We start from the raw sequence: 27940 nt of genomic DNA on the forward strand, positions 1-27940 counted from the left end.
TGTGGAGGTTAACCTGCTAGCGGGTGTGTGTGTGTGTGTGTGTGTGTGTGTGTGTGTGTGTGTGTGTGTGTGGGGGGGGGGGGGGGAACTGTGGCTCTCCGCTAACTGCCATTGATTCACCGTCTCTAGTTTCAGAGGCTGCTCTATCTTGAGGATGATTACTGGGGACTGTCCCCCTAAGTAACACAATACAGACTAACACAAGTATGGGATTTCATTATTGGTCAAATAGTTCATGAACTGGTGGATTAATGATCACCCGAGTGCTTCTATTGTGTTTGTGTTAGGGTGAGTGTCCTTTACAGTAGAAACAGGACGTTCAGTTAAGTCAGTTATTAAGTTAGTTATAATGACCAATTACTTGTAACTTATTAGAAAATCAATGGTAAATAAAAGTGTTGATAAAGTTGGTAGTAACTTTTCTTTTTATTGGGGCGGACATTTTACAATTCCAAATGAGGATAAATTTAAATATATTATAACTTCCACATGTTTCACTCTGGAGTAATGCCATCTTATGCTCAACATGGTTGATAAAAAACACCCTGAAACTGCTAGAACATCAATAAAATAGAATACAAATCAATGTAAAGGTTACTCTCCATTAAAATAACACATTCTTTCATATTAAACAAAGAACCAAAATCCTACATGAGATCAATCATGAACAAGAAAGGGTTTAGTCTGAGGAAATCATATTAAAAATGAATATTGCTTACCAGAGAAAGGTGTGAAAAAATGAATCTTCAACTCTCACCGTTATTAAATGACAGAAATAGCAACCTTGGATATATGCTTATCCAGTCGGATGTGCATTACTGATTAGCATATTTCATACAATATCTTTTTCATAAATACACAATTGAACAGTGTCAACTGTTTTCATTCTAAATTATTCTCCCAAATGTGCTCACACACGTATATACTGTCCAGAAGACCATTTCAACCATTTAAAGAGGCTATTTACACAAAAAAAAAAATCATTTTGAAAACTAGCATACCTCCTAGTTTAATATAAGCAGTCCCCTTGTCCAACTGTGTGCAACCTTTAGAGTCCAGTGTATCATTGCTCAGTGTGTCAAATTTAAATTAAACTAATCATACTGCCGTGTTTGCAATCCTGGTATCTTTATCCCCAGCATCGTACCGAATCGAAAACAAAAAAGCTGTATTATCAAAAATGTGTGTGGGAATTTCTTTTAAATAATGGAATAGCAGTATTGCACAATAATAAAGAATGTACCATAATCATAAGTTATATATGATCACACTCTTTTGGCCAGTGACTCGTCTTTCACCAGTGACTCAGCAGCCGCAGTAACAGCTCTGGCTCTGCTGCGCAGCGTTTGGATCCGTGTGACATGGAGTCATATATTCAATGGCTGTCAGCTCCCAGTATCCCAAAGCCATCTAGAATACGGGGCCGGGGGAGACGCGGCAATCAATGGGAGTCCTTGCATAAAGATCCCAGGGGACATGTCGCCTAAAAGCGCTGGGCTAAAGTGGGCGAGACGCTGCTGCGATGGCGTCTAAAGAACAACAACAGAAACAGTGACTGATCTGAGTCCCGAGTTCAACGGCGTATTCAGAGGTCTGCGTGTGACCACAGCCGGTCGGAACGCCCCGGAGTAGAGAGACGTGGCGGGAATACCCGCCGCTCCAGGACAACAGAACATGACAGACAGACAGACAGACGGACGGAAAGACGGCAGGGGGACAGAGGGACAGATAGGCTGACAGAGAGACAGAGACAAACAGAGAGGCAGACAGACAGACAGAGAGGGAGACAGAGAGAGACAGACAGACAGACAGAGAGACAGACAGACAGAAAGAGAGACAGACAGAAAGAGAGGGAGACAGACAGACAGACAGACAGACAGACAGACAGAGACAAACCGACAGACAGGGAGGCAGGCAGACAGGCCGAGAGACAGACAAGGGTCATTTTAATGCACGTATTCGTCGTCGCTCATGTCTGAGTCATCAGCCTCCACCTCTCCCTCGATCACAGACTTCTTCCCTCTGCAGCAGGAGACCACCAGGCCAACGAGGAACACCTGAGGTCCGACACACACACACACACACACACACACACACACACACACACACACACACACACACACACACACACACACACACACACACACACACACACACACACACACACGGGTTATGCCGCCGGCATGGGATTCACAAACCATCACATAATTAACGTCATTCACATGAATACTTCTGAATCTATATTTAGTCTATGCATCTCCATTGGCTTACAACGCCTACCAAACTGACAAAAGTTATGGAGTGAAATCTCCTCGGTAAACAGAGGAAAGCACGACAAGCGTTTTTCCTCAAGCTTTACTATTTACACAAAAAGCCAATGTTTGTGCATTAGCTTGCTCCTGTCATATTTAACCTAGATCGACGAAGCAACGGATTTGTGTCAGCACCAGCTCACAGCATGTATGGACCGGGTTCAGACCGATGACTTTCAATGACTTTCACTCCCTCACTCAATCCTAAAGGGAGCAATCGATCCTAAGGTCAGTGTGCACGTGCCATGGCTTCCAACACACCGCAGCGCTCGCATCACTTACCCCGATGAATACCCAGTTTCCAAAGTAGTAGATGGTGCTGAAGAACCAGAACTTGTGCAGGAACAGATAGGAGCGCGTCACCACACACTGGTCTGGAACACACAGGGGGAGAAAGCACACAGCCGGTAAAGATGGTATACTGCTACATTCAGAGGTCGAACAAGGTGTTCGATACGTTACTTAGGTTGCACAGAGCAAGGCTGGGTTATGCTTTGTGAACAGAATGCTATTGAAAAACCATAGATGAACACAGGTAAACACAGACACGCACACGCACACGCACACGCACACACACGTAACATAATGTGTAGATGTATCGCTCAATGGAATCGTTTTCTATGGAGAAATATTAGACCTAACTGCAGTCACAGTCAAATGGGAACAACAGCTACATGAAAGCCATGTGCAGCCTACAGCATGGATATGTGTGTGATAGTTTGGCCCCTTGCTTAACAGCTTCAAAACAAGCTGTTGTCGAAGCATCGGGTAAAGGCACACCTTCTCGCTCTTGCAGAACAAGAAAGCCCACGTCGGAAAACGAGATGGGAAGCCCGAGTTTATGATGTCAGTGATTATTCAACACCCTTCGGAGCTTGGATAATTAAAGAGCACTCAGCTAGATAAGTTTCCCCCTACACCTTTAGATTTCTTTAGGGAAATCAATTTGGATGTTTTTCAATAGGATAAAAGGACGATGAAAGGACTCTTGTATACGACACTTTGCAGAGGTGCGGCTGATTTACCAAACATGCTGTCTGCTTCGACGAGCTCTGGGAGCAGAAAGTCCAAGGTAGCATAAAGTCTGCGTCTATGATGTGAGTGTGACGCTGATTTGTATCCTCTGTTGCAATTTGCCTTTGGAAACATCATTCACTCACAGTAATTCAAATGATTATTAACAGCGTTCCAGATGGGTTTAATTGAGGTTCCACCAAGGCTGCTACAAATGTTGGACTGTCATCAAGAAAATCAGGCACTCCATCACACCCTTATAAGTTTTTACTTAATGATGATTTTTTGTTTTCTTTTTTAGACATCAGTCTAGAAATCAGTCGCGCCATTTCTTCTTACACATTCCTCCACGCGTGAAAAAATAATTAGCCAATTACATTTTTGCATCTCCGAGATACATTTTCCCTTTATCAACAGCACACAATGGGTATTCACCGCGCTGTGTAATTAGCACGAGTACCCTCTCCCGGCCGCCCAGAGGATCGGATGAAACGACGCGTCGCAGAGCACAGGCAACTGCAGCTGTGCAACGAGTCTAAGAGGTGGAGGCTGCTGACGAACCCAGAAACACACCTAATGCTACAAAACTGTTGTTGTCTGCAAACCCAGTGCAGGGAGATGGGGAAGCTGGGAGGGGTTTTCCTCAAAAGATTATCATCTTTTTCAAAGCTTAACCACCGTTTTGGAAGCGAGATGGCGGCGCATTAGTCAAGTGCTAAAATATCTAAATACCGTTGACTATTTGGAGATGAACAAAGAAATAGTGGCACATTTAAATATCCATCTGGATCAACTCCTTGCCGCCAGGGGTTTGATATATGGAGAACATGCACTACTACAGGCATTTCTAAATCCAGCTATATGTTGTACTTCGTATTCTCATGGTTCATTTGAATCCCTTCCTTCAATGATAAGCTCAGCCCGTTCTTCACAACTAATCTGTGCAATGCTGCCAAAATGTAAATAACATCTTTATTATCAGAATCAAAGTTAAAGTTGCAATGTGTGAGATTTATCCCCTCCCAGATAGTAACCGGTATACTTTCAGTATACTCAGTAACAGAGATCTGTCCGACGTCTGTGGGAGGGCGTTTTATGTCTAGAATATATCAGTTATAGGATGTCAATTAATGGATGACATCAGTGAATTCCCGATTGATCAGCTTTGACCACCGGTATGTCCAGGTCATTTTAAGCTACGAGCTAGTTGCCATGTTACGTATTGCAACGTGACCAAGTCCTTCTGAGCACTAGCTGTCATGTGGTGCCGTGCCATTGCGCCTTGATTTCCAGCAACCATTTAGATTCAGCTGTGCCATTATTTACTAATCAACTAAGGCCAATCAGATGACCCTCCTCCGGAGTAATTTAGTCTAACGGCATTTTCTACTGTGGTTCACCTCTCCCGTAGTCCCGCCCACCTCTTAACATTCAGAATTCTACTTCCCCATAGCGCTTGTACATCGTGCAATCAGCTCGCAATGAATGGTAATTATTGTTTTGGTAGTCATGTTTTTTGGGTAATTGTTTAGTGATTAATCATAAAATGATATGACGTAATATTTAAAAATCAAACAGAATAATCATAATTGTGTGTGAAAATGCCACAGTTTTTTTTCATGTGAGACATTGCAAAACATAAGCCATAAGCCAAGTTCACGGTATATGCATGTTGGTTAACGACTTTACAGTACTGCAGCTCTCTGGAGAAGAGACCCTCTCAATATGGCGGAGGGTCGGCAATGAAGAACACCATGATGCATTGTGATGTATTAGCCCTACATACAGGGCATAGCAACGTGTTAGTAAACGACACATGAAGGTTGCACATGCTCTTCATCTCGTCATCGCCATCAAAGAACAAGTATTGGGACCAGGCTTATAAAAGACTGGCTTGAGAAGGTATATTCCCACCCGGAGTAGTTAGGAATGGACTTTACTATAAATACGTCATTCAGATGGGCCTTTTTTCCACACTCACTATATCTTTTTAGTTAAATATATATTTACTATATGATTTGCATTGCTTATGCTCAAAGTTTGTCCAATCTGTCAGCGCGATGAATGTCCGCTGCAATAAAACGACGCACTTTGACAGACCTACAACCAATCAGAGCAACGGAACACTGGGACACATCAGCGGCAGCCACCTTGGTTGTCGACAAGAATTCCTATAAGGCACTCCCATAGGCCGCTCCTCTGTTCCATCAAATTCAACCCGCCCCCTATTAGAGGATCGTGATCGGAACAGGTCTGCTGGAACCAGAGGGAGCCAGGGCAACTATACATGAGCTTGACGATTCTTCTGGTTTCCAGGCTAATGAAATACCATCTCACTCCTCAAATGAATGCAGTCACACAGCCATAACTTATTAACTCAACATCGTACGCCTCCGATACTGCAGTCAGTCTCTCTTCAGAGTTCTACCAGCGTAACGTTTGCACATATCAGCTAAGAAAGACTGATAGCAACCCACCATTGGCGTTTAAGTACAGAAATCCACTTGGGGCCTTGACTGTGAAGTACTCGAGTTCCCAAAACCAGTGCATGATATCGTGTCTTTAAAAAAAGAATCCTTGATAAATTAAAACAAACTATTTCATCATGTTGTCGGATGAATAGTTGCCACTTGTTAATGTTTCTTCCTTAATGTTTGTCTCCAAATGAAGAGACACATCTTTTGAATTTGCATAAACTGAATGTGTCGTGGCGTGATGCAATGTGCCTCGTCCCTGAATACGATTACCATTCGAGCGCTGCACTGCCAGACAGTCGTCCTTAGAAACGTTCTTCAAGTGGGGGCGTTAGTCACCGGCGCGCCGGACCTGGCGGGATAGTCCTTGATCAGGAAGTAGAACCTGAGCAGCGACAATTTCACGTTCTAAGGCTTGGTTAATGAATGTTTTTTTTTACTTTTTGTGTGCTGTAACTAAACTATTTCAATGATCTAGTCATGTGTGTCCTGGTCACTCTTAAAATACGTTTATTGATTTCCCATACTACTTCAACCCTTTTATGTGTGCGTATCAAACCGTTTCAAAAAGGGATGCATCCATTTTTAGCCCAGGATACCGAGTCAAACAGCTAGACGCGAGTAGCTTCCACGGCATAGTGCGAGATGTTGTGCCTTCCCCTGTTGTTCTACTACAAGCCTTTTATAAAAGTTGGCTCAGAAACGGTGTGCCAATGCATAAGTGTCACTGTAAACACACGAAAAGGCACCGGAGCTGGTTGAGGTCTTGGCTACGCTCAGCCCTCTCCCTATGGCTGTGGACTGAGGGCCAATAGACCGTCTCCAAGACTGTACAGCGTGTTATCTTCCCCTTGCCAAGGCCTGTCCTTGGGATACTGGCCTCAGCCAACGCTGGCACCGCGGCGGACATATTTCGTTCCAAACTGGCACCGGCATATGTTGACTTTCCCTGGGATTCGTTGCATGAATATGCCCCCAAAAATACACCGTGGCCGTCGCCACGCGTGCATTCTCGTTGTAAGGTCACCTCACCGTTGCTATGCTGGTCGGTAAGGTCAGAATTGCTTGTTAAAAAATGTTTTTTCTGAATATGTATGAATACATTGCAGTGTATTCAACGTATTATATGCTAATGGTTTTAACCAAGGCGTAACTGGAACGATGAACCCGATGCGATTGAAATAAAGCCGACCCCAGTGCGTAAACGTGAGGAGAGGCATGAAGGAGAGAGGATGTCCTGGGTTTGTCTGGCGATGTGAGGGAGCCATCTGGAGTATTAGGACTATCCCTGCTGTGTTGCTCCTATCACACTGTTTCACACACAGCTCTCCGCTCTGACCACATTGACCCTCTTATTGGTCCCGGTCTCTAGGCAGACTAAGCCCATCCAAAACCACCAACACAGAGCTTATGGTGGACTCAATAGTACACACGTTTATGTTTTTTTCATCTTCAGTTTTACTCCATTTCCCCGATTCTTGTAGTTTGGATGTTGAAAGAGAGGAAAATGGGGCTCTGGGTTAAGGAGGGGTTCTTTGTGAGAAGGTTAATTAAGCAGGGTACCAGATGAGCTCTAAAGCCCAGCCAAAAGGTCATCTTCTGAAAGACCATCAGGCATTAAAAGAAGGAACCCCCGTCTCGGCCTTCTCCAACCCCCCCTCCTACCCGGCATCCCGACGTATCCTCCTCCGGCACCTCAGCCATCTGTAGCGCTCCAGCTGCTCCCCTGAATTACAGGGCTCAGGACGGGACCCACAGATGGTTCGCAACAGTGGCCTGCCTAAACATATTACCATGTACACACCAGTGACCCCGCTTCACCTTGAAACCCACACTCGCACCCCGCCCCGCCCGCTGCGAGGAGGGCGGCTCAGGAGTGTGGAGGTAATCTCACCTTGGGTTATGATGCTGGACTAAGAAGGATGCCCTTTTGCCCGAAGCGTGCCACATTTACGGACAACTTTTCATCAGAGCACTCCGGAGATCCTTTCTTCCCCCTCCCTCCTTTTCAATACCTCTCAATCTAAAACACAGCCAGGAGGCTTTGATTTTCCTTCTGTCCAAAGCTGTTGGATTTGAGATGGATGCGATTTGCTTCGAGCCCCAACGAGACCCGCACGAGTAAGCCCACAAAACATTTTGAGGGTGTGCTTACGGGCTACCTTTAGTCACAGAACAGAAAATGACCTCAATGGAGCTCTGCGATTGTCATTATTTAATATTTAATTTGTTGCGAATACACAGGCTTTATAATGGCGGAATGTCATTGCAAGGTTTGAGTGACCAATTGCTTTTGTCAACATAATCACCTTGTACTCTGTGGATGCGGTGACAAGCTGCACGGTTAAGCAGAAAAAATATTGGTTATTTCCAGCCAGGAGTATATAAGACGCATTTCTCTTATTCACAAAAAAAAAAAAGGGATTTCAGCCGGGTGCAGCATAAAAATGAAAAGCCTAATAATTTGAGTGGGTGTATTATGGAGCTGGGGAGAGATGGCACGATGCCAGAAGCCACTGTAACGCAAAAATAATATCCACCGACTGTGGGTTGGAGCATTTGAAGATGAGAATATGCCACAATAAGAAATACGACTGCTATGTTGTGCATAATTATACCACAAGAGAGGAAAACGTAGGCCTAAATCTCCCTGTTGATAAGGACATTCTCAAGACGACGAGGAGAAGACTATCCACTAGCTGTCGGCTACAACCTGTCATAACGTCAGAAACCGTGAGTGTGCTCAGGCTTACAGATACACGATATCACAACACTCTACTCTGAATCAACGATAAACTACAGGCGACACGATGCTTCCATCAACATCGGAAGAAAGGAGATTTATTGAAAAACGGTCCAAACACTGCACCCGTGGTGGGAAAAGGACAATTAACTCCAGTTTGTATTGATACCGTCTGCTGTTGTAAATTGTGTCTCTCTCCCCCCCTCAGTGGCAGCCAAGGAAATCACAACTATCTCGTCTCTCTATGTATTTCAAAGAAGAGCCCGTTGCTAGGAAACTGACGGTGACTGGCTGCAGTCCGTGGTGTCAAAACATTCCCATATTTACAACATTTTTTTCCCGCCACGACATTAGAGGACAAAATAGTGTCACACACCCATGTATAAAACAAGGCTTTATGTTTACAACACGACACGAGTAAGTAAAGTCCGACCAGTGAGTCTGTTGACACAGGGAGGAAAGTCAAACATTTAATTTAATACAGAACCAAAACTAAAGAAGTCATGCCGGAAAAAAAAAGAAAAAATAATTGTGTGTGTGTGTGTGTGTGTGTGTGTGTGTGTGTGTGTGTGTGTGTGTGTGTGTGTGTGTGTGTGTTTATATATGTTTTTGCTGCGAGGGAAACGAGTGGGCCAACTCGCTTTTGATTTGCGTTTGCTTGAAGAAATCCATACAAATCAGCAGCACTGTGAAGGCCAAACAAACTAAACTATTAAAATCCTTTAAATGCGTGCTGGCGGATTATAACAATGTGACCTACTAAACCAAACACACTAAACCACGCGTCATACGCCATCGGCCACACACCGTTGGCTTTCACAAGTTGTATAACAGCCACTCAATGGACGGCTGGACGGCTGTGTGTGTAGATTTATTAACAAATTACCGAAAGAATCTCATGAGAAGGGGCACACACCGCCTACCGTAGACAGAACTACCTGTTGCTCCTCAAAGGGGAAAGCATAGAGCAGCCAGTCTCAAACTATCTACATGTTTCTTCATCAGAAAACCTTTTCCGTACACCTCGTCTCTGCAGTCCCTGGCAACAGACAACTTAAAAGTAATTTGGCGCGCGCGTGTGTGTGTGTGTGTGTGTGTGTGTGTGTGTGTGTGTGTGTGTGTGTGTGTGTGTGTGTGTGGTGTGTGTGTGTGTGTGTGTGCGTGCATTTTTGTGTGTGTGCGTGCATATGTGTGTGTTTGGGGAGGAGGGACCATGGCAACGCATTCCAGCGGATTCATCTCCATTATGTTGAGTAAGTGACTAATGGATGGATAATGACCTCCGCACAGATAATGGGGAGCTTGGCACAGAGCACCTGCTCACCAAGACGCGAGCGCAGACGCACCTCGGTAGCACTGACCAATCGGTCCCCACCGATTGCCCCCTGACTGTCTATGATTGGAGGAATCTCGGAATGGCACCATTGTGGTAAAGCCCACTCTGAGCTGTGCTCGCTATACCTCAAGCCTGAGGATGCACTGGCGGACATGTTTGTATATAAACAGGTTTTTTTGTATATTTGTATTGTATTTGTCTTGTGCTCTATGTGGACCTGGAGTCTGAAGTAAAGTTTTCACATCATATCATATCTATGGATCCCGCCTGTTCTTCTAGGGACGCTGCCCTCCTCTATGTGAGGGTTGAGACTTGAGTTTTTAAACTGCCTGGTGTTGTGTTATCAAGACAGGTTTAAACAGGACAAGCATGGAGAGGCTTGGAGTGCAGGCTGTGTGGCAGCCATGGTAACACACACCATTGTTTTTCTTGTTTTTCTTCCTTCCCCATCGCCAGACATCTAGATCAGTGTGTTCCGTCCCTTTGAGGTCGGTTGTACCACGACATTGTCTTTGTCGTCGAGATCTTTCGCGCACCTCGTATGTGAACGGTAAAGGATAAGTAAACACTCACAGTGGCTGAGCAAAGAGTGCCAGCACCCCCTTTATACGCGGTTCATATTACAAGGGGACCATGGCCACTGGGAGACGCTGGGAAGGAGAGGCTGAGCCACCGAGGCTTCCCAGCTGTGTTTATTATGCAAACACAAATGAACACAAAACATCAATGGAACACATTACAATGGAAAACGGTGAACCACGAAAGGGTAGAAAACACAAAGCGGCACTATTTTTGTAATAATAACAAGCTATAATGCTTTATTTACGGACAATTATTTATAATATATAAATTTTCAATGATCTAAATTTTTTTGTCTGTTATGATTTTTGTCCATTGCAAGAATAAAGAAACCACATGCAGTACCACAGAGCAACACCAGTAAAAACCACTCATCAAGCCATTATCGGGAAAAAACACACCTTTTGATGGTCTAAATTACCCTGAGATCAGTTCTAGGAATATAAAGGGGTCGGCAAAGCCGGCTCCTTTTTCAGAGAAATAGGACTAAAAACAGCAGACGGAAAAACTGTCTCAGCATGGTATGAAAGTGTAAGTGAACCCCCATTTCCCTGGGTTTGGAGAGAATAAGACTTAGAAAAATGTGTTTTGGCCTGATTGTTCGAGGAATGAGGGGGGAATGTGTTATCACCATGGTTACGGCCCACAACACACAACCTTTCAACCCTTGTTTTTAAAGTTTGTACCGTCGTTGTGTATGACAGTATAACGAGTAATGATGTCTATGCAACGGCCCCAATGCGGGTCATTATATTAAAAGTGTCAGAGAATAAGACTAAGACCGGTCCATCAACATCAACATTACTAAATAAATGACACCAATATTCAAAACTAATCTATGAACGTCTTTTGTTTTTACACTCCAACTCTATCGCTTCTAAAAACGACTTACTTGGCCAAAGCATGTTAATGACTCATTACGCCATCGTGTACGAGACAAGACGAAAATCACTTATAAAAGGGTGAGCATCTTTAGCGCAAACAGAGAAGTGAGCACCTCTACTCCCTTGCTAATGGCAAAACCGTTATTTGTTGCAATGCTTGACTCTTGAACCCACTTTAGAACCCACATTAGAGCACCGGTCCTCGTTCAATCTCGTAATTATCTAATTCAACGTCCGCCAGTTGGAGGTTTACACCCTGACCCCAAGATGGCATTTCCACGAGACCAAAAGGAAAAGCATTTATTTTGTCTTATCTAAATATAACCACGTCGATATAATTAAAAAAAAAAGAAAAGATAAGTGAAGAAAAAATCCACTGTGTGGTTTTTAACCTCACAGTGATGTTATCTGGCTTCAGAGCAGGTGTTGTAATATGCAGCATTATAGTATAAGTTGGATTATTTATCGACCTAAAAATATCCATTCTTTGCTGCACTTTTCTAGTTGATTAGAGTCAAAGTGCAGCTGTAGCATTAAACGTTACTTTCAATAGGGAGATTCAGAGCTTGTGATATATACAGCTGTATTTAATATTGCAAGGCAGGAAAAATAACATGGACTCTCGCCAACGTTCACATGAGGACACAGAAGAAAGTGTGACGCTTGTTGACCTCTAGGAGCTTTGCTTCGTTTAAATACCGTCTGCAATTATCATCCTCAATGACCCAGTTCCATGAGCCTTTGTGATCCGGCAACAAGTGTCTAATAGCTTCTGTATAATAACCGTCTTCAGAACTGTGTTAAAATAGCCGGATTCAGACTACCTTTCGTAAAGAATCGGGCCGCCTTGTTCCCTAATGATCGATGAATTGCCTAATTATTTAATAATTAGACAGCTGGCAAGAATGTCCATGAAAAAAAAAAGAAGATTATTATGAAGACGATATTATTTATTTTTATATTGACACCAAAATTGATAGAGTGAAAGGGGAGAGGGAGGGGTAGAGATCGAGAGAGAGAGGAAGGGATAGAGGCAGATTGATAGGGAGAGAGACACAGAGATGGACAGAGAGAGAGAGAGAGAGACAGAGAGACAGAGAGAAGGACAGAAGAGAGAGAGAGAGAGAGAGAGAGAGAGAGAGAGAGAGAGAGAGAGAGAGAGAGAGAGAGAGAGAGAGAGAGAGAGAGAGAGAGAGAGAGAGCGAGACAAAGACAGAAAGACTGAGACAGAGAGAGACAGACAGAGAGAGAGAGAGAGAGACAGAGAGAGACAGGGACAAAGAGGGAGAGAGAATCAGAGGGAGAAAGACGGAGACAGAGAGAGAGAGGGAATCAGAAAAAGAGAGACTGGTAAAGACTGCGCTAATCAACAATGTCCCACCTTTACAGAGCCTTTTGCTTTCAGAAAGGCTCAGTATGCCATGGCGTCCTATCCTCACGCGGCACTGAGCCACCAGCGAGCGGCCTGATCTAATGTGATCCTCCCCACTGACTGTATGATCTCTCTCCCCTGTTTGGTGACACAAAATGCGCTCCATACCGCAAGGCTCCGCTCAGAGTCCCAGCTATAGAAGCAAATAACTGTCGTTATCACAAAAGGCGCAAATTCTGCAAAGCAGCCACCTTAAGGGCGAATAGTGTCGAGGTGAGGGTGCTCCATTCCCTGCTGAAGGGCTCCGGGTTTGATGCCCATGGCCCACAGAATACCTACGCGCCTCCTTGAGCACAATGCCCTAACCCCTCCAGTTGCGTCAGATAAAAGTGTCTGCCAAAGGAACAAATAGTAAAAGAAGTCGATGCAGGAGCAAGGCTGGGAATTTGTTTAGAAAGAAACGCCAGCTTTTGATGCCGATTCAAGTCTTTCTATTCTTTTATATATTTCAAAAGCCAGTTTGTTATGTGGCTCACTCATCTCTGAACATAACCACATGACAGAGACAGGGTTAGATATGTGATAGATATAACACGTCAACTTTATGCCAGGGAATGACGCACACAAATGATGCGATTGCGTAAGCATTTCTAACTAATAAGTAATTTCCAAGATAAGCCTTTGCAGGACTTGCGTCATTTACTTTCTGATGAATGGAATAGGCGCGATGCATGGACATTTGTGTCTTCATGGTATATTAAGCATAATGTTTGTTGCCGATGGGGTAGCAAGAGGCGGCCGAATGCATTAGTAAATATTTACCCTTGGTATTAATTCAACTGTTAAATATTAAATGATCATATAAATTACTGAAACAAACTCACAGTGTGAGTTCTTCCACGGACACGAACGGGACGAGCCCACCATTTTCACCCTTTAATAATTTCTCTGGTTTTGGGGGGGATTCTCGGCGATAACGTGTGCAAGCATGTCTTACTTGGGAGGAGACAACCTTACCTTGGGGGGCGTCAGCATCACAGACCCTGGTGGTAAAGTTCCCCGTGGTCTCTCCTTGTTGGGGCGTATGGCTCTGTTCCAAACACACCGCAGACACGCACGCTTTTGATGCAACACCGCTCTTAACACATTCGATTGACCACCAATTGAGTGATTCAGCAAACCAGAGAAAGTGAGTCTTCCAGACACTTCCCCTCAGGGTGAATGTAAACAGAGCATTAATCAGGGCGGTTCCAGTGGTGGTCGTACCTCGGCCAGGTACTTCTGACTGCCGTACATGACGTACTGCGGCGCCAGGCTGTAGATCACGTAGCTGGTGTGGAGGACGATCAGCAGCAGGATCATGCACAGGAAGAGCAGCGCCTGGGGACGCGTCTTCTTGGGCCGGATCTTGTACAGCTGGAGAAGGAGGAGAAGAAAAAGAGAGGGAAGATGGAGAAGATGGAGAAGAAGAAGAAGAAGAAGAAGAAGAAGAAGAAGAAGAAGAAGAAGAAGAAGAAGAAGAAGAAGAAGAAGAAGAAGAAGAAGAAGAAGAAGAAGAAGTAGTAAGAAAAAAGAGAGGGAAGAAGGAGAAGTAAAAGAAGAAGAGAAGAGGGAAGATGGAGAAGAAGAAGAAGAAGAAAAAGAGAGAGAAGATAGAGGAGGAAGAAGAGGAAGATAGAGGAGGAGAAGAAGAAGAAGAAGTAGAAGAAGAAGAATCAGAAGAAGACGCATATGAAGAAGAAGAAGACGACGACGACGACAAAGTAGTAAAGAAGAAAAAGAGGTAGATGAAATAATGGAAAGAAAAACTAAACTGAAAGGCGACTCATAGAAAGCTAAAAATTGCCTTTATGACTATGTAATAATTGATTAATTGTGCTCATTGACTATATTTACTTTCAACTTCTAGTATCCAGACTGACTTCGGAAAAATGTCATTAAGTAGCAGGTAGAGGTTAGGTAGGCGGGTAGGTAGGTAGACTGCTATGTAGGTTGCAAACATTGGAGATCGAACCCAGTCCCTTTTCGATGAAAGTCAAACACCCTGGCCGGCCAACGAGCCTTCACAAAATTATAATACAAAAAAAAACAATCCTAATAGCTATGTGCTGGTGTGTGCCGTCACTTCATACCCGTATCCAGAAGAACCAGATGCCCATATTGCGGATGCCCGCCATCGAGGTGAGCACAAAGTAGACAGTGATGACGGTGATCAGGATGTAGTCCAGAGGGAAAACCTGAGGGGGGGGGGCAAAGGAGAAGGTTGAGCTCCGACTCTCTCCGAGGCTTAGTCATCAGATACAAGGTTATAATTACATCCTGGGGGGCAGACGAACCCATGAAGATAACGGCGAACCCGCCGACTTTCTACACCTCTTTCTGGTGTGTGTGTGTCTGTGTGTGTGTGTGTCTGTGTGTGTGTGTGTGTGTGTGTGTGTGTGTGTGTGTGTGTGTGTGTGTGTGTGTGTGTGTGTGTGAGAGAATGAACAATTATTAAGACCACAGCGCAAAATCTGTCCAGGTCAATTAGTCCAGAGAGGAGATCAGTGTTGCGGTCCGAGGCTACATACAAGTCAGCATCTTCTTGGTGTTGGGAGTCTTACAAACAAATGTCCAGAGATAGCCCATCAAATGCCTTGATTTATAATTGACGAACTAGATGGATAGGCCACAGAGGACTATCGACCCTGTCAACCTAGCTCTAAAAAGTACGATGGTTGCTAATCGTAGTTGCTAGTTAGATATCACTTAAATAATTAAGTTGTTTACTAGCAGAAGGTAGATACAAGGGGATTAGGCCCCTTGATCCAAACCATCTGATACCTCAGTATATTAGGCCTACAACTCTGGCTGGATGTTAAGCACAGATTGTCATACCTGTTAATGGTTTTTCTTAAAAATATAATAACTAAAATGCCATACATTTTGTATAGAAAATTGTCTTTTAGTTCAAACATACATAATTATTCAACTCGACATGGGCCAGGGCATACCCAGGGCACTCTCTCAAGGTACAGTGTTATATCGAGCTATGAAGGAGTGGAATGCCCTTCCCAATTATGTCATACAACAAAGAAACATGGTTAGTTTTAAAATGAAATTAAGAGATTATTATTTTGATCGCAATTTTGACCATTAGTAGCCTATTTGTAAATTGGGTCCTGGTATCCTTGTTGTGTAGTGATTCAATGTAGGAGCGGGTAACATATGTTAAGTGTTTGTCTTGGATGTTGTTGCATTGAGTATGTGTTTTCTGTATGTATTTTCTGTTTTATGTATTAATGTGTGGTGTGTTAATGGTTTGTATTTGTCATTTATTATGATGAAATGACCCCAGGAAGAATAGCTGCTGCGTGGCAAAAGCTAATGGGGATCTAAATAAACTAAACTAAACTAAACTCCATAATATACTGAATGCATTTCTTTTTTAAACAAAGTAAGCCTGTTAAAGCTACAGTATGTAGGATAAGCGCCATCTAGTGGTGTAGTTACAGATCACAACCAACTGAAAACAACCAATCACCTCTCCCCTTCCAATGACTTAGCAGAAGCTACGGTGTCCTGTACTGGCCTGTAAGGTGCCAGTAGGTACTTCTTAAATTATGTTATTCAAGAAGTAGAGAAGCTGTATCTCAGTTGACTACCTCCTGAGATACAGCTGCAAGGCTTCAAGTTGTGTCGAGGTATGTCTGAGCAAGACCCCTCACCCTGACTGCTGTCGACAAGCTGGCTGTCGCCCAGCATGGTTTACTCTGCTCTGGGTGTGTGAATGTGTGAGTGAATGAATGGTTGTAAGTCGCTTTGGATAAAAGCGTCAACAAAATCCCTTAAATTGTAAATGTCATTGTCTACGACAGCATCAAGTAATCATGCGTTGAGGTTCCTTAAAATATTTATAACTAGTATTTTGTTATTTAGTCTGTAACACTATGGGCCCTATCTTGCATCCGGCGCAAGTGACTTAGTCACTGGCGCATGTGTCGTTGCTAGTTTACAACTGGCGCAGAGCGCTCTTTTGCCACCTGCGCCACTCGCCGGTAAATTAGGGAATGATCTTGCGCCCCAAGGGGCGGTTCGGCGGAAGGAGGAGGCGTGTTCTGGCGCAAACGGTATTTTGACGTTTCTGAAAACCATTGCGCTACTGACCAGGAAATACCTGGTTTAAAGTCAGTGGCGCGTTGTTCAGACGGTATTTTAAGGGCGCATGCATACATGCGCATGCGATGCATACGGATTGCTTGTGCACCTCGCGCATACACTTTGCTTCTCTCATCTACCTAGCCGCACATTCTTGGTAAATTATTTGGGAAAGAACAGCTGATGCAGCGGTAATAAGTTGTAGGCTACTTTTAAATCAATGCATCTGCAAACACCGTACAGCAAACACATATTTTCTTGACACAGACATCGTTTAGGCCTACATGCCCATAACTTTTAGGATTGATGAGTAGGCCTATTTGATCGTGAAAACATTGTTTTACCGCGAGTGAGAAAAGAATAAAAAGAATAAATGAATGAATGCGGGCGCGCGTGTGATCTCTGTAAGGCGCCCAGTTTCCAACCTCGAAATTTCACTTCATTTAAATTTAATTTGCATCGTATTTGTTATCCTTACCAGATGCCCGAACCACCTCAGCTGACTCCTTTCTAAGTAAAGGAGCAGCGGCTCTAATCCGAGTTCCTCACGGATGGCTGAGCTTCTCACCCTATCCCTAAGGGAGACGCCAGCCACCCTTCTGAGAAAACTCATCTCGGCCGCTTGTACCCGCGATCTCGTCCTATCGGTCATCACCCAACCCTCATGACCATAGGTGAGGATAGGAACGAAGATCGACCGGTAGATCGAGAGCTTTGCCTTGCGGCTCAGCTCTCTTTTCGTAAAAACGGTGCGGTAAAGCGAACGCAATACCGCCCCCGCTGCTCCGATTCTCCGGCCAATCTCACGCTCCATAGTACCCTCACTCGCGAACAAGACCCCGAGGTACTTGAACTCCTTCACTTGGGCAAACTAAACACGTAACGCATAATACAATCAATGGCAATGTCTATTACCGCGGGGACACATGCATATTAGGATAGCATACAATACTGATAAGAAACAATGTTTATAATGTATTGCGTATATCATTAAATAGAACCACAGTTACCGCATATCATATGTTATAGCCTATCATACGTTTTCTTTGCCGAAATTTATTTGAGGACTCAGTATATTCCATGTGTGAATTAGGCCATATTATTTGGCAATAAACTAAGCCATTTGCAGTTTGAAATTCTCGGAGACTGCAGACGCGCTGTCAAAATATCAACTCGTCCGATTCAAATGCGCTCATGGCTCTTAAAGGGGATGGGAGCTGGCACTCTCATTGGTTTGTTGCACGTTACGCCCAAACCACACCTACGGGTAATTAGGCTGCTTCAGACCAACCCTTTTGACACTTGCGCCGCGGCGCAAGCGTCATTTATCCGCCTGTAAAATAGCGATAGCGCCGTAGAACCGCCCACAAAGCTACTTGCGCTTTGCGCTTTCCCACTTGCGTTTCAGACCGTTAAAATAGGGCCCTATGGGTCATGGCCTACAAGTAAAAAAAATTCTATATAAACGCGTCCTTTTCATTCCGGGCTATATTCGGGACAAAAAAATCCTATTTTAAGGCAACAAAATCATAGCAATTTATATTGTGATGGGATTACACAAAAATTTAAATATACTTAGGCATATTATAATTTATTTCTACCAGGTCAGTGCCTCTGGATGAAACTATACTACACACATCGCACCGTTAAATAAATCTATATCTACAATGAGAATATATCGTCGATGAGCACACTAATGGCTGAGGTTCATATTTCTAAATATTGGCCTCAGACATGTAATCAATTCCACTATCCAGCCTGAAGAGTGCCCAAATTGTTCATTCTGTCTGTCATTCCACTGTCTGTATGCTTGTGTGGAATGAAGGCTTCAACAGTAGTTGTTATGTTCAGCTCCTAGACATGCGACTGTGACCTAGACCACGACTGCAGGGCGACTTAAAAGCACTGGCGTTAAATCGATCGATAACAGTCACTGTTTTACTTTTTATTGGTAATTGTAGTAGTGGCGAATGCTGCAGTTCTAAACGTGGAAACTAAGTGCTTCTTCGGATTAATAGCAGTATGTAGACGAGTGCAAGTACCATATTCATGATGTTGATGATGCAAATAAATATATGCATTATAGGATGAAGATGATTATATCCGTCCCCTACACTGCACATCAATGATTTATGGTACCCTATAGTGTCGGGAATTCACCCGTTATTTTAAACATTAGAACGCCATTTCGGTGTTGATTTGAAGTGGGTATTAAACATTGTTACCCCAGTAGTATACTGCAAGGTTAAAATATGCACTTCTGACAGCTGAATAACAGATGGCTCACCGTCATGATTAAGTCATACCTACAACTTTAACTACTCTGACAAGTCAATTAAAAGGATGACGCTTATTCATCGGGTTTCGGCTGCCCACCGTTTGTTGTATAAATAAGAATAGAGCTAAAACGACAGCACACAGAGGTCACGATGTACTTAAAGACTTAAGTATTCCATTGTATCATTTGGCATTTAATTAGTGAAAGGTCAGGATTCATATGCCAATGTGGAAGTCACAACAAGTGTTAGGTTTGGTGGGAATGTAAGGCCCATCCACTTGGATTTGGTAACAAAAAAGCGACCATATATTAAAATAGAATGTGTCATTTGTCAACATAAAATCCAAAGCATTTATTTTTTCGAAAATGTGATACATAGATGTGCAACGTGAGCGCAGTGCTGGCCTACCAAGGTAAAATTCCAAGATAGCATGAAAGGGAATTGCGTTGTACGTTGACAGCTCACTGCGTCAACAAAAGAAACTGACAGGGTTTTGTGACGGTGACATAAAGGTCTGTGTGGGCGTGCGTATCATTCGAGCCACACATAATACCAATGCCGGCCTTGGGGCATCAAAGTGCCGCGTTGCTATGGCAAATAAAATTCAACAAACTTCTTCCCTGCCCGATCGGGTGATCACGCCTTAATATCCTGTTTGTTTGGATTGCAGATGGCGGAGGTATGACAGGCGGGAGGCAGGTGGATGTCACTGGGTCCTGAAGGTCAGAGCGGAGGATGTTTACTCACGGGCTGGAGAACCAGAAGCAGCTCATTCAGGGGATTGGTGAGATTGGTGCCAAAGATGATGAATCCAGAGCTGATGCCAGCGGAGTGCAGCGCTTTGTCCAAACTGACACACGCGCACGGACACACGCACGCACACGCACACACACACACACACACACAGAGAGAAAGAATTTCAGTTTCAATGAGAAGACACTGCATGTTGAGATGAATTAGATTTGACTCGTTTTGGATTCAACCAGCGTACTGTAACTTGTACCGTGCTCCACTTACTTGGAAATAAACAACGAGACGATGAACACCAGAGCGACGATGATGAAGAAAACACCCAACATTATCTGCAGCAGGAGAACGAGGAGAAAATAAGCACAAAGAAACACTGGGTGAAATGAGGAATATCAATAAATAGAAGGGACAATTCCTTGCTCTCTGAGTTCACTCCATAATAGGACAGCAGGCTTCTAAAGTGGACCTGCATAACTCATATTTGGGACATGTTGTTAAGGCGAGACCATTTGGCTTGGCACAGTGCAGTCTGGCGCCACTGCTCAGGGTGACAGTAGGAAGCAAAGGCACAGTTCAGACAGAGCAAATTAGGTGACAGGGAGGAAGGCAAGCATGCCTTTACATCTGCTCTCATTCAAATGGCCTTCAAAACCTGTCGTCCTTTCACTGCGTTGTTCCTTACTTTTTCAGAATTCAGGTTCCTATTAGAATCCCCTGTGCGTCTGCAGTGGGCACACTTTTAGTTTCAGGGATGCTCTGGCAAGTTTGGTCAAAGAACAAGTACCGGAGTTTAAATAGTTTAGATGAATTTAAAACAGCATTAAAGGGCACCAACTTTACCACCATTTGGAGTGGGAATAGCCATTGAAAGCAGTTTCGAAATCTCCCTTTCCCTATGACTTAGTGACATCACAAATGGTAATGTCCATGTAGATGTGTGCATAAAAGATCAGTCTAACAGCCTACCCCACTGTTGCAACTGTCTATCTCTGTTATACCAGATAGTTAGTTAAAAGCCATCAGTTACTTACTGCACTACTTTATAACCCAGTCAATACAAAGATTCTAACCCATATAAACCACCAAGTACTCTTCACTTCTCACTCTTCACAACCGCTTCCATGCTTCTTTCCAACAACGGAAACTGACCTTTGATCTACCCACAGCACATTTCTATAGGTACTTTCAGTTAGGAAGCGATTCATATTCCACGTGTCGAACATAAGCCCCACACTAGACGGCATCCTTCGTCATGCACCTGGCATAAAGGGATCCGTCTCGTTTCTGCATGATACTCTACAGACCAGCGCAGTAATCTCGGACGTTCAACAAAACTGACGGGGAACAGGAACTCAACACAGAAATCTCTGAAGATGCCTGGGAGGCAATTCTTGATAGAACACACCATCGCTCTAGAAATGCCAGACACTGCTTGGTACAATTCAAGGTAGTTCACAGCCTCCATTATTCAAAGTCCAGGCTTCAAGCCATGTCTCCCCCATGTGTGACAAGTATAAACAAGAGTATGGAACTCTCACCCACCCAGTCGGGTCTTGCCCGAAGCTAAATTCTTCTTGCACTCATATGTTGACATATCAAAAGGCGTTGAATAAAACGATTGATCCAGGCCCATTACTTGGTATTTTTGGATCAGTGGTGGTTAATCCTTCCCTTAATAAATATGAAGGGCAAGCCATCTCCCTCCCCCCGTACACTGTTGGCCAGACGCCTCTTCTTACAACTGTGGAAGTCGGCGCCCACGATTCCAGCAGTGGCTTAGAGCCTGGGGAAGTTGCTCCACATGGAAAGACTTTGCTATAAGTCTACCACAGAGGAATCATCTTCCTGAAAACATGGCAACCCCTATTTGACAAATGGGCAGCTGCCTGCGAGAAAGATCACGCCCAGTTTGAAAGCCCATGCACCTGAACACATAAAGTATATAATATTGAATAATATCTAACCCAAATTTTGAAGGCCGTCAACGTTTCTATTTTATGCTGGCATTGGAATTATTAACAGTATTTTATTTCAATGATATATATTTTAAATTTCTTACACATATAGTTTTTATTATTTTGTTTGGTTTCTCCTTGAGCCATTTACATTGCGTGTGGGGCATGTATATTTGGTCTTCCAGGGTCGCGGAGGGGGGGGGGTTAAGATCTGAAATGGGATGGCGTTGGGTTTGTTAAAGAAAATCAGGTAAAATACTGCATCACTTATATATGATCTGTCTTAAAAAAATTGATAAAATTAAGTTAAAAAATAAATGCGATCAGTTAAAAGTAGGTTTAAAACAAGTAAAAGGTGAATATGCATCCACTATAAAGCTTTCTAAACCACTCAGTCCTTTAACCACTTCTGCGGTCCATCACCTACTATTTTAGCATATTAGAAGTGCAGATTGTGGAACAAGGTGAATCCATAATGCCCAAATCACGTAAAAAAAAAAAAGCTCAATTATTAACATGTACATTCAAAACGTTCTGCAAAAGGTATCAAGCTGTTCCAAAAACACCAGCGGGATACTTAACCACTGCCCCCCGCTGTGGACCAGAAACGGCTGATGTGAGAAGAAAAGGCCAAGGAACAGAGAACCAGGTCTAAGTATAGAGGCGTGTGGCGGAGGTACTTATTCCTTAATCCATGCTCACCTTAAAAGGTCTGAGCGCACTCCCCACTTTGGTACAGCAGTTTCTCTCGGCTATCTCCAGATGGCGGCCCCGCCTCTGGAGAACCTGCAGTTTGCCCTCGAGTGTCTGCAGGCTCCGTCTGTCCCTGGACGAGAGGGGCCGTCCGTCCTTACACTGGCCACGGGTGAAAACATATCATGGTTAGAAAGGGGTTTTAATAGATCATTGTGGATAGGATGTTCCGCGAGGCGGCACCACAATGAGGGGTGCTTTTCACCTTTTCAAGGGTGGACGTGTAGAAAGTACGAGTAGGATGTTTCAAAGACAAATTGTGTGTGGCGGTTGTTGTTGCTGATATCACGTACGCAGTTCTTTACAATGTAGAACAACTCGAGTGAATGCTACAGAAGGCTGCTGTTCACAATCTTCACGTCACATTTGTCCTTTGTAGGTTATTATGTATCCAATGAATACAATACATACACAGATATTTAAATGATGGTTCTTTCGTAACAGGCACTAGCATCACTTATCATCACTTAGTAAAGGATCATATGGTGTAGCAGCTTCAATGCCTAAGGAATTGTCTAATTTGTGTACACTGGACTATGTCGGTGTGTAGTGATGAAACCAACCTACAATTTCCCTCTTTGTTAGGAAAGAGAGACACAAAGTCTTGCGTTACCTGGTTTCACCTCGTCCATTTGCTGATTTAGGGACTAGGTGAGATTTCACAGCACTAGCGCTTGAGAAGTTGCCACTGGCAACTAATGGATTACTATAATTATACCCCATTTATTCATGTTTTTGCTCTCGTTCTTGATGGCTAAGTGGAGCCATGGATCCATATGCTGTAAGACGATCATAAAGGAGATGCGCTGAGCTGAATGAGTGTAGGTGGCTGTTCCTGTCTTTTTGTGGCCATGGTCGATGCAACCCGGTTATAATATACTCATAGGGGGCACATGTTAACTCTTGTGATGTGCTTTATAGGATTTTCAGTAAAAAAACAACAAACCTTGGCTTTGAGTTTCTCAATCTGCTGCTCGACGTCTTCGATCTCGTCTGTGTTCTCGAGGAGTTCGTAGGCCACACTCCTGGTTCCCTTGATCAGATTCAGAGGCAGCACCGACATACCGTAGGCCTACAGAGAGAGAGAGAGAGAGAGAGAGAGAGAGAGAGAGAGAGAGACCTCTATTAAGTCCCCATGTTATGTCTCTGTGTTGAGATGAAACATACGTTTGATTACACGTGCATCCACCCCCGCGGAGTCGGCCCTGCTTGATGACAGGCCCACTGCACGTAAGGCGTAACGCAGAGCAACGGTTTAATGAAGGGAAACGTCTACACACAGACTCCTAACGAGCCCTCACCGAGCAGGCCATATTTAAAAGTCATTGGTCTGTAGAAAAAATATATATTTATTTTTTTACATGAATTTGCAAATCTAATATAATTTATTGTTAAATGCGTAGCAAGCGTTTGGTGATGACATTAGCCACTATGACCCTGCTGTTAATTCACAGCTTAACAGTGCCCCCGTGTGACAGTAATACCCCCTACGCTGTGAAAAACATAAATGTATGAATACGTAATGGAAGGGACGGATAAGGTGTGAAGTGGTTGCTATGTAAAGGAACATTAATAAAGAGCAGTCATCAGGAGCCATCAGCACTACCATTTAGAGCAGATCAATGGATAAGAGACATTGAGAAATAGAGAAAGAAGGAGAAAGGCAGAGAGACAGAGAGAAAGCTCAAGACGGATAGATTAACATACATAGATCAAGATAGAGATGGATAGAGGTAGATAGATGGATGGATCGTCAGATTTAGAGAATTATTGTGAGATATAGATAGGGAGATAGGGAGATGGATCGATCGATAAGCATAGAGATAGGTGGATAGAACAATCCAGATCATCAATAGAGACAGCTTGAGGGATATCGATAGGGAGATATAGATCCAAAGATAGACAGATCGATCAATAGATGATTAGATAGGTCGAGAGATATAGGTTGATTTATAGATATAGATATATAGGTCAAAAGATGCAGACCGATCGATAGATGGATAGATAGAAAGAGTGATAGAGACAGAAAGGGACAGATCAGAGAGAAAGCGACAGACTGCGAGAGAGACGAGGACATAAATATGACTAAAAGGCACAGAGGGTTAGAGTCGGCTGTCTGGCTCAGTATTGGCTGTTTGAACTTTAATTAAAAAGGAGGGACATCACCGATACCGGGAAAGAGATAAATCAATACAGGATGAAAATAAACGTCATAGGCCGGCTGGTGTCCTGCACTTTCTGGGTGCATACTTGCCTTTCGCTTGTTGGAACAGAGCCCCTGTTACGATTCATAAAAACACAAAAGGGTCCTTTCAGGCAATTAAACAATAACACCGGTTGGGGGACGCGGTTCATATTTGTCTTTTAAAAGACTCGGGAGGAAGGATTGAGTGCCGTGTTTTATCCCCTAAACCAACTTTGACTCGTTTCTGATGTGAGGTGTTGCATTAGGCGAGCCACGCGGGATACTAAGTCAGGCTAGACTATTATTAGTCGCTGCTGTGGATCTCTGCTACAGGCAATGTCGACTCCTGCAATGAATCATGGAGCTCTTAAGGCCGAGGCATGTCCCGAATATCAAACGCACTCATAAAAGGAAAACCTGTCCCAGATCCCCCAAGAGAAGCACTTCCTTCTCTTCTTCCATGCGTGAGAGAAAACGCAATCCTGGAACAGGTGTCGCATGCTATACCGGGCCAGACCCGATGCACGTCGCCCAGACATAATAACTACTTATTAGGCGTGTGATGAAAACCCATTGAATACTAATTAAAGAGAGGAGGCTGTACAGCTGGATGGGGGTGAGGGTGGCAGAAGGGGGCTGGATGGATTAATTTTAAATGGTGTTGTGTCACTGAGGAATGGCTAAGCAGGTAATTGCAAATTGAGATTGGGCCCCTCGACATGCTTCATATAGACGCCGCACAAAAGATGTGTTTTCAAAGCGTTTAATTCGGTGATATCTGTGAAGTGTGTTATGCATGCTTTTTGGTGTGCTTGTAATGAGATGAGAGATACACCGAGCTAAGCATGAAGGTATACAAGTAGTAATATATATTTTAAGGGAAATTCTTTGCAAGGGCATTTTATTGGTTTGATTCAATATATTAATGCAGACAATGCAAACATTGATTGGGTTAAAATATAAATAATATATATATAGTATATATATACAATTCTCGTATTCAGATTACACAGCAAATATAATAAGCAGAAAGAAGTTAACACAAATATGGTGTGAATAAAGTTGATAATGAATACCTACAATATTTTTCCCTCTCTTTTTATTAAAACTTGTGTGTACCGGTCTAGAAACGTAATTGTTGTAGTAGCTTTCCTCTGCCCCCTAGCCGTTGTCCCACATAATGTGGTTTTAAACCTGCACTATGGTAGTTTACTCATTAGCAACCTCTAGTGGCTGGAGTGGTTGCCATAGTTATAGCAACACCATTTTCAGATGACAGTTAAATTGTCTGGGGGGGGGGTTCTGGGGGCATTCCATGAGTGCTGACACAGTATAAAAGAACTGGGACTTTTATTCATGCATCACTCGCCTTTACTTTACAGGTGTTCCTAATAACCGTTAATTAGCCTACATTAAAAATCAAAAACTGTTCACTCATCAGAAATACACATGCCACCAAAGCAATGGTAGACAGCCTATGATTTCACACGCTGTGCAATAAATGGAAACATGATGTACATGGTCCAAAGTAGCTTGCCCCCGGTAACATGTAGACCTTGACCAAATACAAAGCTTGTGTGCAAGATAATGTTTATGTGTTGCTTGGCAACGGTCCAGTCACAGTAGTGGAAGTATTTGTGTTGGCGGAGCCACATCAATAAATAATTACACAAACAAATTGCGATCTGTTTTTGCTTATCATTGTTAACTATTGTTCATGTAGAACTGTTGTACGGATGTGATTATCTTGGTCACTCTGCCAATCTACAACCGAACACAAAGAAACACAGAGAAAACAAATTACCAACCCAATTATATGTTCGGATTACCATATTTTGGGGAAATAATGCAGCGGCTTGCATCCTGATTTTAAGAACCCAAAATGTCGCTGCGGATAATTTTCCGGTGCGGTGCGTAGGTCGGTTTGCAAACCTCAAAGAATAAAATCTGCGCCTAGTTCAGTGATTTGTGTTGAAGTGATAAAACATAAAGTTCCTAATGCCATCACGATATGCTCACTTATTTAAAAGAGGTTTGCAAGTAAAAAAATAAACTTGTAAAGAAGTAAACAGTAGAAACAGACTAAAAAACAAGGAAGAGTGTTTTCCATAACAAGCTCTCAGTTCATGAAGGAGAATTGAAAGGCTATAAATTAATTGCTTGCGAAAAAAAATTGCCTTGTTCTCTGAATCTGCAAAAAAACTCTGATTTTACTGAAGCCTGTATGCCACTGACGCTTACTCAACCATCAGTTGACCGCAGCCCCAGGGAACATTGAACCATTTATGAAATCTTCGCTACGCCAGCGTTGGGTGTACATGTAAGTATTTGGGTTGAGTGCAAAGATGCAAAATAAGATGTGGCTTATACTACGGAGCAACTTATTTGTGGTATTCTGAAATATACAACTCTGTTTCACCACTCCTGCGGCTCATAGAAAATTCAACATACTAAAGGCGAACTAAAGGTGAAAAGTAAGTATTTAGCAACACTTTTTACTAAGAAGATATAAATATTTTAAAGAAAACAGTGTGAACTATGGGTTACTTGACCACACCAATGAAGCAAACATTCGAAACAGCAAAATCCAAAACACTAATTAGACAACCAACACTGGGCCTTTGCTCAAAGCCCGTTCCACGTGCCTCGAATGCTTAGATATTTGATCATTTCATACACTTATATGTTAGTTTGTTATAGTTTGCCAAATTTTAAATCTCCTCACTCCTACTCTGAAGCAATGATTCTAAACAGCTGGGACGGGAAATAGATGTGTTTGTTTCCAAGTATTGATTGGGGAGAGAATGGGACGTGGAACGGGAACGTAGAATGTGGCTAGTGGCTGTGCATTTACTTTGACTAACGATTGCTTTTAACAAGGTTGGTTGGAGGTGTACCCCCCTGCCCTAAAGTTAAGGATGAGCCCCATTATAGTGGGCAAGGCATTAAAAGGTTCAGTAATTGCAGTGCATTCATTGTTCCCACACTTAATTGCAGAGTGAAGATGATAGAATTTTAAATGGTAAAAATGAGACAGTACCACTATGGAATATTAGGTTTAAAACGAAAACAATAATATGAATACTAATAGTTCATTATTAGTATTGATAATAGTATAATTAATACAATAATTATTGATCATATAATTATAATTAGTGTCATTATTA

At 43.1% G+C, this 27940-nt stretch overlaps 1 protein-coding gene across 1 annotated transcript in view; it reads right to left on the reverse strand.

Annotated features, from left to right (window-relative positions):
- Positions 1-402: 402 nt before the first annotated feature.
- The window catches only part of lmbrd1 (LMBR1 domain containing 1), a 54186-nt gene continuing 26648 nt past the window's right edge, over positions 403-27940 (reverse strand). Inside the window, exons 8-16 of the mRNA XM_030378564.1 lie at positions 23535-23660; positions 22538-22690; positions 20148-20212; positions 19878-19980; positions 14847-14951; positions 13981-14130; positions 13732-13804; positions 2595-2686; positions 403-2057 (exon numbers count right to left, since the gene is read on the reverse strand). Of these exons, the coding sequence (XP_030234424.1) occupies positions 1947-2057; positions 2595-2686; positions 13732-13804; positions 13981-14130; positions 14847-14951; positions 19878-19980; positions 20148-20212; positions 22538-22690; positions 23535-23660 (978 nt within the window). The 3' untranslated portion in view covers positions 403-1946. The remainder of the gene's footprint in view (positions 2058-2594; positions 2687-13731; positions 13805-13980; positions 14131-14846; positions 14952-19877; positions 19981-20147; positions 20213-22537; positions 22691-23534; positions 23661-27940) is intronic.

This window comes from Gadus morhua, chromosome 15, assembly GCF_902167405.1.
Source record: "Gadus morhua chromosome 15, gadMor3.0, whole genome shotgun sequence".
Taxonomy (NCBI): domain Eukaryota; kingdom Metazoa; phylum Chordata; class Actinopteri; order Gadiformes; family Gadidae; genus Gadus; species Gadus morhua.